Raw genomic sequence first — 9,164 nt, 5'->3', positions numbered from 1 at the left:
GATTGAAAAAATGTAAATACAACCTCTTAAAAAGTTGTAATTAAATAAGACAATCCAGTTTTTAAATTCTCTGAGAGTTTTTAATATGCAGCAAAATATTTAAAACCACGTTTACCAAGTGTGGAAAAAAGAAAATATCCTGAGACCTGACATTGTAGGTGCTAAACAAGGGCTAATAATAATAATAATAATAATAATAATTATAATAATAATAATAATAATAATAATAATAATAATAATATGATATTAATTAATAATAATAATGATGATAATAATAATAATACGCTTTTTTTTAGTACCTTTCATACAAAGGATGTAGCTCAAAGTGCTTCACAGAGAAAAATAAAAATACAATACACAATAAAACCACAGTAAATAAAGAATAAAATAATGAAATTAGACGATTTGTAAAAAATTAAACATTTCGTAATAATAGGTTAAAATGTCACAAATTAAAAGCCAGATTAAATAAATATGGTTTCAGCTGTCATTTAAAAATGTTGACAGAGCCTGCATCTCTTATAGCTTAGTATTATTGATGCATTCATGTACAGGCATATAATGCTGTAGCTTCATCATTTACTATATAACCATACATATATTTTATATAATCATTAGATTGTTAAAAATATATATGTATAGAACTAGCAACCTCTTTGGAAAATAAATGTGGAATAAAAAGCAGGATGAAAATAGAAAGTATGAAATGTAGAGGAGTATAGGTATAACAGATTAAAATACTTGAGTAACATACATACACCTCAGAATGGCCAATACTTATGCAGGTTACAGTACTTACAGTAAATGTACTTACTGCTTCCCACTACCTATTTGACATTGAGCTAAGAGTATAATGTATTTAATGATTAAATGGAAATACGAGGCATGTCAAAGGAAGCAAAACATTGAACAGCAAAATGACAAACGGGTACTAAAGCAAGGTGATAAATGTCATCAGTCTTTATTATTCTGGAGTCTAGACTGAGGGACGGCCAGAGGAGAAATAGCTGAGTGATTCAAAGTGTTTATAGTGAGGGAAGAGATTGCACTATCACCTGGGCTCATACCCAGACGTGGCTGCGCTTGAAAGTGATCAATAAGATGTTAAAGTCGAGTAAAGTGGTTTCATTTCAACGTAATGGGGGAATGCACACATGGGTAAAAGATAAGGCAGGAAATCACACTGATGTTAGGAGTAGTTTTTCCCTCATTATGTCAGAAGGATTCGATTCAAACCATCACATATGCAAGATAAATGCCTGCAGAATTACCTCCAATGTGTTTATACAGTAAGACATCACTAAACTGAAGCCTCATCTGTACACTTAAATCAATGGCAGTGAAGTTTGCCATCAAAAAGCATTGGATTTTCCAAAAATACCTTGACATTGAAAAGAGATTGAGACACCTAGAAGGTCCCTGCGTATGACTAAAGCGTATATATGCCTCTGCTCAATACCAGTAACTTATTGTTGATGAGAAGATTAACTACCTGCTGTTTCTATTTGTCACCACGCTGTTAACATTTCAAGCTTTGGATGGCGAACCACCCCGCTGATGCATTCATAGAGGGAGTCTCAGATGAGGTACACGCAAGCATGAGTGACCTTCATTAATGCACGAGGAATGTAAATATCATCTGTTAGTGTGTGTGTGTGTGTGTGTGTGTGTGTGTGTGTGTATGTGTGTGTGTGTGGCTGATGTTATCCTGTGTGTGCAATGGGTGACTTCCATTGCTTTTTTTATCATGAAGGATGAAGGTCTTGAGAGATATTTGCAGAGTGTGAAATTTAATGAAATAAGAAAATGAAAAGGTTGACATTGTTTTAGTTATTATTAAACCTTTCTATGTGTTTAGTATCTTAGCGGGCTCAGTGGATGCAAAGATATTAAATGATACAGCAAACTGTCATTTTTATTGTGATAGAAATGCATGCAGTAAGTACAGAGTGGTGAGGAATCAAATACGAAGCAACACTCCCATCTTGAGTCTGAAAAAAGAAACACAAGCGACACCGCAAATATTGTTTTTTATTACTACTGAGTGTGAAACAATATTCCAAGCTACTTTAAATCTCAATACACATCAATATTGAAGAGATGGTCTCCTTGTGCTTGTCTTTTAAACTATGGTTGGAACAAGAAATACCTACAGATGGATGATAAATAACATGTCACATTTATACGCATTCAGTGAAACCTATGAACTCTCTTTCAAAATCACTTTTTTGAATACTCTTGCCATCTTAGTCATTAATGGACAACTTGCTCAGCATTTTTATAGTTGGCACAGAGCAAATTGGGATTTTTAATGGTTTATCTGTATCATGCAGTGCAGCTGTATGAAAGCAGCTACAATTTCTTAAGGTTTTTTCTTTAAGAGGCTTTTATCACAGCAGGTAATTAACTTGTCATCACAGGAAAAGCACAGGTGTAGCTAATGACATTAATTATGGCCAATTTCCATTTCATGTGCAAATTTAAAGGCCCTGCCATTGTTAATGTTATTAATCACACCTGTACTCTTCCTACTGAGTCAAAACATGTGGTCATCTCTTTATAAATATACATTTGGATACAATTGATATTTAAACATTATTTTAATTCCTTTACAAAACCTTGGTATTTCTTATATGCAGGCTATTGTCTACTACAGCTCCTGGACAATAGTTGCGTTCAAACCTAAAATGACACCCTTTGAATGTACAAAAACATATAGGGCAATGCATGCAAACAGAGAACCAGCACAAACTGTTATGAGGAAACACATTACTTTTTGTCAGTGAATGAAAAAAGGATGAACAAATGGACACAGATATATTGTGGGTGAACTTGACCATTGGTAACTCAGGTGTAGGTGCGGTTGCAGATGAGAAATAGGTTAAATGAAGCCTATTCTATTTTCAGTTCGCTGTAAAACATGCATTTCAGACCACTTTTTTCTTTTTAAGTCACTTTCAACATCCAATCAGACAAGGATCATACAAGACCAAAAACAGATGTCTTTTTTTGTCTGTCACTAGATGTCACTGCACGCCCTCTATTAGGAAGACCAGACAAAACTGTCAGGCAATGAATCCAATGCACATAAACATATGACTGAAACAATATTTTTATATGGGACACATTATTTTCAAGGTTGATCATCATCAGGCCTAAGTGTTGTTGGATATTGATATATTTTTGTTGAATTACACTGTGATTAAACGTTGCTTATACACCGTTTTACTTTTTCTTCCATTGGAGCCAATAGGTTATATCTTTATCAATTATACTATTGTATAATAGTATTGTATTGATACTTATTGTATCATGTAATTAATATTTTTTGTAAAAAAAAGAGTAGTCTATCTGTTTAGCAGCCTTTCCCAATTTAAGACTTTGTTTGACGTCAGAGTTGAATGCGGTTGGTGATGCTCTTGTGCTGCATTCAGGTTGTCCTCGTAATATCCAAACTCTAAGTTCCCAAATTGTGAAAAAGCCTGTAGGCCATAGTTTACAGTTGTCACGCAGGTAAGAGCTTTTTGTAAAATTATAACAAAAACAGTTAATTTAAGAAAATAGTTAATTGCAGCTGCCATTAAAACAGATAAACGTATTTCGCATGATATATTTATTAAAAAAACCTACATGCTGTTTTGTTTATGGTGTTTAAATATACTCTCTTAATCAAAGGTTGTTTGAGATGTCTGTCTCTTATACTCTAGAAATATAACTATTTTTAAACACTTGTATCATACCCTACTGTCATCATAAACTAAAGACTACTTGGAAACATCGACATTTTTTCCAGCACGTGAATGCAGCATCACCGCCTCGGCTGGGAGGAAACAACGAGTTCGATCAGAGCGCCGCTGCCAGCGATGCAATGCCTCGTTTCACGGTTGAACCCTGGGCATAGGCACCTCCTGAGTGCCGCTGTCACCTCGAAGAAGCTGCACCACCCTCGTTTACTCTGATAATTTGCGACAAAGCTCAGCGGACAGCGCCCGAAGGACCCAAAAGTACCCCGGCGAGGACCTGACTCGAGGCTTTATGTTTACCGAAAAAGCCGCTGGAGAGGTAAGCTGAGCGAGCCGTAGTAACTTTAGCTTGCTAACATGCTACGTGCTAACTAAGGCTAGCCGTGTGGTGTGTAAAGCGGCACCTGTGTGTACCTGTAGGCCAGTAACCAGCGCTCTGTTGTGCGGGTTAAAAATATGTTTTGGTATTGAGATAATTGTCAGCTGGGTTTGCGAATGAGCGGGTGACGTTCTAACGTTAAATAACAAAACCAGTTAACGTCAGTCAGCCAAGTAAGCTAGCGTCGATCAATCAATGAACAACGAGAACTAGCCCCCCTGGTAACGTTAGGCTAAGCGGGGCCCGTCAAGCATCTCACTTCTGGATAAGTCTGTCAAACTCAAACACTTACTATAATTACGAGACTGTTGGAAGCCTTTCGTGGTAGTTTAAGGAAACTTTTACTGGGTTAATTGTAGCAGCGCATCATGGTAAATGAGCTAGTGCAGCACATCCTGTCAAAACAAGCCCAACGCCTGTTTTCTCTCAGCCTACTGTGGATTTAAGTGCTCCGTTTTATATATCAGCGTGAGCATCATTTTGTTCTTAAAATCTTTGTTCGATATTCCTAATGCAGCCCTTTCATTCTGCAATATATCCCAACGTTATTCTGCTCAATGCTTCTCTCTGAGTAAGGGAAGAGGCAGGTACATTAGTACTGTCTGCCAAATGTTGGGCCATATTTTACATTGTATGTGAACTCATTAACACCCTGTTCAGTTTTATGGTCAACTTTGATTGTGTAATGTAATTAGCCTTATATTGAAACTGCAGTAATTTAATGTTGTCTCATATCTTTTAGGAAGCAGGAGCCATGGGTTTCTCCTTCAGCCTCGGATGAACTGAACTAAGCTGGACCCACGCAACACAGCTAACCCGCCCCTGCCTACAGTGGGGGCTCCCCTGTCCCCATCGCCCTCTCCAGTTATTATGGCGGGCTTCAAACGGGGGTACGATGGCAAGATCGCCGGCCTGTACGACCTGGATAAGACGCTGGGCCGCGGCCACTTCGCCGTGGTCAAGCTGGCGCGTCACGTCTTCACGGGGGAGAAGGTGGCGGTCAAGGTGATCGACAAGACTAAGCTGGACACAGTGGCCACGGGTCACCTTTTCCAGGAAGTCCGTTGCATGAAGCTGGTCCAACACCCAAACATTGTACGCCTGTATGAAGTGATAGACACTCAGACCAAGCTGTACCTCATCCTAGAGCTAGGCGATGGAGGGGATATGTTTGACTACATCATGAAACACGAGGAGGGGCTGAATGAAGAGCTGGCTAAGAAATACTTTGCCCAGATCGTCCACGCCATCTCCTACTGTCATCGGCTGCACGTGGTGCACAGGGACCTCAAGCCGGAGAACGTGGTGTTCTTTGAGAAACAAGGCCTGGTCAAGCTCACAGACTTTGGGTTCAGTAACAAGTTCCAACCGGGGAAAAAGCTGACGACCAGTTGTGGATCTCTGGCGTACTCGGCACCGGAAATACTACTGGGTGATGAGTATGATGCTCCAGCTGTAGGTATGCAAAAACACATGCTAAAGTAATGAAATGAGTCACACTGTTAATTAGAACAGTGCAGAGAGTTACATTGCTCAGCTTTGATTCCGTGCATTGCTTTCACACTGGCAAGCGAGGTTGAATAACTGCGTATGATCCATTGATTGTTTTAAGTTGGATGGACCAGGCTTGTTTGTTGCCCGTGGCGACAACTCAGCTTCCAGTCCACTTATTAGCCACTCCCCGCCTCCCGAAACAGCTTGTCTCTGATTCAAAAGACAAGCTTTCTACATCAAACCACACAGGATATCTTTATCAAAGTCACATTAAAAAGCTGCGTCTGCACAGCGGTGTATGAGGTTGGCAATGTGGCTCGCACCTGTTTCACACTTCTTCTTTTTTTTCTTGTCACACCTTGGTTTAACACATTGGCTGCTATTTTGCTTCCAGAGCCCGAACACATGTTCACCACAGCCTTTTTTGTGTTTAGAAGGTCTCACTCCTGAATCCTGTGGCCCGTCATCAATCGCGGGCCCGGCGGCCTCTGCAACCCTATACGGAAAGATGGATTTGTTTTAAGTATCAAGCTGTGTGTCCAGTAGTATGCCTCTAACAGTACTTGACACTGATCAGGCTGCCGTAGGGCCATGTGCGACAAGGTCAGCTCTACTAGATACCGATGCCCCCCCCCCCCCCCCTCGGGGTGTCCCATTGCACTAAATTAACTGGCTCATTGATTTTCTATGAGGGCTCACAGAGTACAGACAGACAGACAGATTGCATGTCCTTCTCACGACTGATATGGTATCCCCTCTCATCAAATAGCTTCCAACATGGGGACCGAGTCCAGCTTTCGGAAAACGGGCAATGAGATGTGGCCAGTTAAGCTAGTTTTTTTTCACCCGGTCTGGTTTGTTCATGTGGCGGATAATCCTAAAAGGAGTCTGCAATTTGGTCTCATGATTGTTTATGCGTGGAGAAAATGCTTTCAGAGGCAGTCAACTAGGTATTATTTGCTTCCCCTTTTTTTTTTGTGGTCATGGTTCTCACAAAACTGAAAAGGTGCGACTGAGGCGAGAGGCAATGAGGAAGCTGTGGTTACTTTCTCAGTGAAGTGAACATACTGTAAATCTCATGTTTATTGTAAGAAAGAAAATGCTATATTGCTCTGTAGTGTTGACATGTATTTTTGAGCAGTTGTATGGAAGGAAGTCTATTGCAAGAAGCTGGTGGAGTACATAGAAGACATCATAGAAATCTGTATCTCATCTTGGAGCCAAGCAATGAAAAAATGAAATATTTTAAACCAAATTGTCCATGTTAGCGCTTGTTCTCTGCATGTTCTGCATTCCATTTAACTTGGAAGGTGGAAGTCGGAGCTGGGAATGACGTCACGCTCAAGTTTGAAGGGCTATCTTGTATTTTTGAAGTCGGGGTTGGTGAGGTTCTTCCGACCTTCTTGTGGCTATGGTTCATATGGTCGGAAATCCGACTTCAGGGAGCCTACCAGTTGAAATGTCCAAATTAATTCCGACTTCCGGGTAGAAATGGAACCCACCAATAAATCCTGCATGCCGTAGTAGAAAGTATCAAACCACTAAAGTCTCAAGTTTGTTCAGATTCGATAGTTAACCTGCTTTGATCATACATGCATAAGATTTTTTTCCCCTAATTTTAGACATTTTCTATTTGACTGCTTGTGTTTAAGATGTTTCGCCTCCTTTTAAATAGAGAAGTTGTGTAGATAAACATGTTCATATTTGTCACAGTAAGGTATTGTTTTGATATTTGTACAGAAGCTCTTGTATTGGCACTAGAATTGATGTGAAACAGCACCAGTCTTAGTATTAGAGGTACTGAGAGTATTCATACCTTGGAGAATACAGTAGTGTACATTCATTCCACATTCAGCACGGCTGCTTTCATACTGAGTGACTTTTTAACCCTGGTTGCCTTTATAGGTCAGTGCGTCCACACCTGAAGGCATGTACACATCAGCTGTTTTTCAAGCGTGCTCCAGACTGTTCCAGCTTCTGTGCCCGCTGTGCTTCCTGTCATCTGTAAACACAGCCCAAATAACTGTCAAAACACACTTTAAAAACACACCAATCATAATGACAGGAATATTCATTTGCTTGTGCTTTATGGAAATATTATTAACAATAGCCAGCATACCATGCACAGTGTGTGGTGTCACGTAGTCATACTGAAAATGAGAGTCCAGAGTACACTCAGCAGGGAGTCTTTATGTAGCTGTGTGAGATACTGTCTCTTTTCCATTGATTTTAAAGTGTACCATCATCTGCACTGGTTTACCACTCAGTCACTATCCACATGCAGCTCACTGTACTTTATTGTGCTGAGCAGTGTTGTTTAGTAGGCCTGACATTCTGCACCGTCTGCCAGGTGGATGTTGTGTGTGTGATGTACTTTGAGGCACTAATAGTAATTGCTTATTTTCTACTTTTTCGTTGTGTCATACAGGCTTTTCAGCCCTCTTCACTTGTTGTGTAGAGAGCTCTTAGAGCCATTGATGGCCATTCTCTGGCTGCTCCTCTGTGCACCACAGTGAAGTTCAACCCAGCGCTATTGCTGTGGCGGACGATGCTGCGGTCAGAGCTATTAGCCTGGCGTGTTTGTTGCTCAGAAAATGAATGTAATGAGGTGAAAGTACTTCTTTTTTTTTGCACATGTTGAAACTCAGGCGACAGTTAGGTTTATGTTTGGTTTTCTATTGCACATCCCTGTAATATAAAATATTATATATAATAAATAAGGAACACTTACATAATGAGTCAATAAAAGTAAATAAAGTAAAAAGATAAAAGAAATAGTGAGCAATGCAGTGTACTATATAAAAAAAAGTATATTTGATACTTTTTTCTTAATTCACGTTTAATATATTTTCAGTGCACTGATGTTTTTTATTCAGCCAGTACATAAAGCCTTCCTGTACCAGAGCCATCAATGACCCACATCAACCTGTTCAGCAAGCCTCTGCATCCGCACTGAAAGGGCATCAGAAGTGTGTCTCCAGAGAGCAGCCAGAGGGACTCTCTTAATTGCAGTCCCTGGTTACTGTATCCTGCTGCTGGCAGTAGGATGGGGATGGGGATTGAGGGGGGGTGTAGAACAGTTAATCCATGCCATTGTTTGGACTGGGCCAGGAGAGGATGAGAGGGAGGCAGGATGCAGTGATTAAACAGTCCTGTGTTGACACAGATTTGCTGGCTGTGATTGGAACTCGTTCCTTGGCTCCCTACCACCGGGCCAAAGACCAGCTTTTCCTCATTATCTATACCATTCTCCATCCTAAACAAACAAACACACACAGAGTTTATGAAGCTCTCTAAGAGGGATGCGTACTTGCTTACTCCTCAGGAACAGCCCGTCATTCAATAAGCTGTTCATTGAGACTGAATCACTATGCTATCAATGTGCTTTTACTGCTTTACGTGGCGCCACCATGACAGGCTCTAAAAATAACTTTCTTCCCCATGAGAGCAATTTATTTAGTCTGAAGTACACAATGTTGTTCCATGAAGTGTGAAAAATGTAAACGACAGCCCCCTCTCTATCTCTGTTCTTTGTGACTTTGATATTA

At 40.1% G+C, this 9,164-nt stretch overlaps 1 protein-coding gene across 2 annotated transcripts in view; it reads left to right on the top strand.

Annotated features, from left to right (window-relative positions):
• The first annotated feature begins 4,962 nt into the window (after positions 1-4,962).
• The window catches only part of snrka (SNF related kinase a), a 55,030-nt gene continuing 50,828 nt past the window's right edge, over positions 4,963-9,164 (top strand). Inside the window, exon 1 of one of the 2 annotated variants that reach the window (XM_062422007.1) lies at positions 4,963-5,581. In XM_062422007.1, coding sequence (XP_062277991.1) covers positions 4,993-5,581 — 589 coding nt within the window. In that variant the 5' untranslated portion in view covers positions 4,963-4,992. The remainder of the gene's footprint in view (positions 5,582-9,164) is intronic. The other variant, XM_062422006.1, reaches the window with a different exon arrangement.

Source organism: Scomber scombrus, chromosome 7 (assembly GCF_963691925.1).
Source record: "Scomber scombrus chromosome 7, fScoSco1.1, whole genome shotgun sequence".
In the NCBI taxonomy this organism is placed as follows: domain Eukaryota; kingdom Metazoa; phylum Chordata; class Actinopteri; order Scombriformes; family Scombridae; genus Scomber; species Scomber scombrus.
The sequence above is the reverse complement of the archived record's forward strand: the minus strand, read 5'-3'. Positions and strand labels throughout refer to the sequence as shown.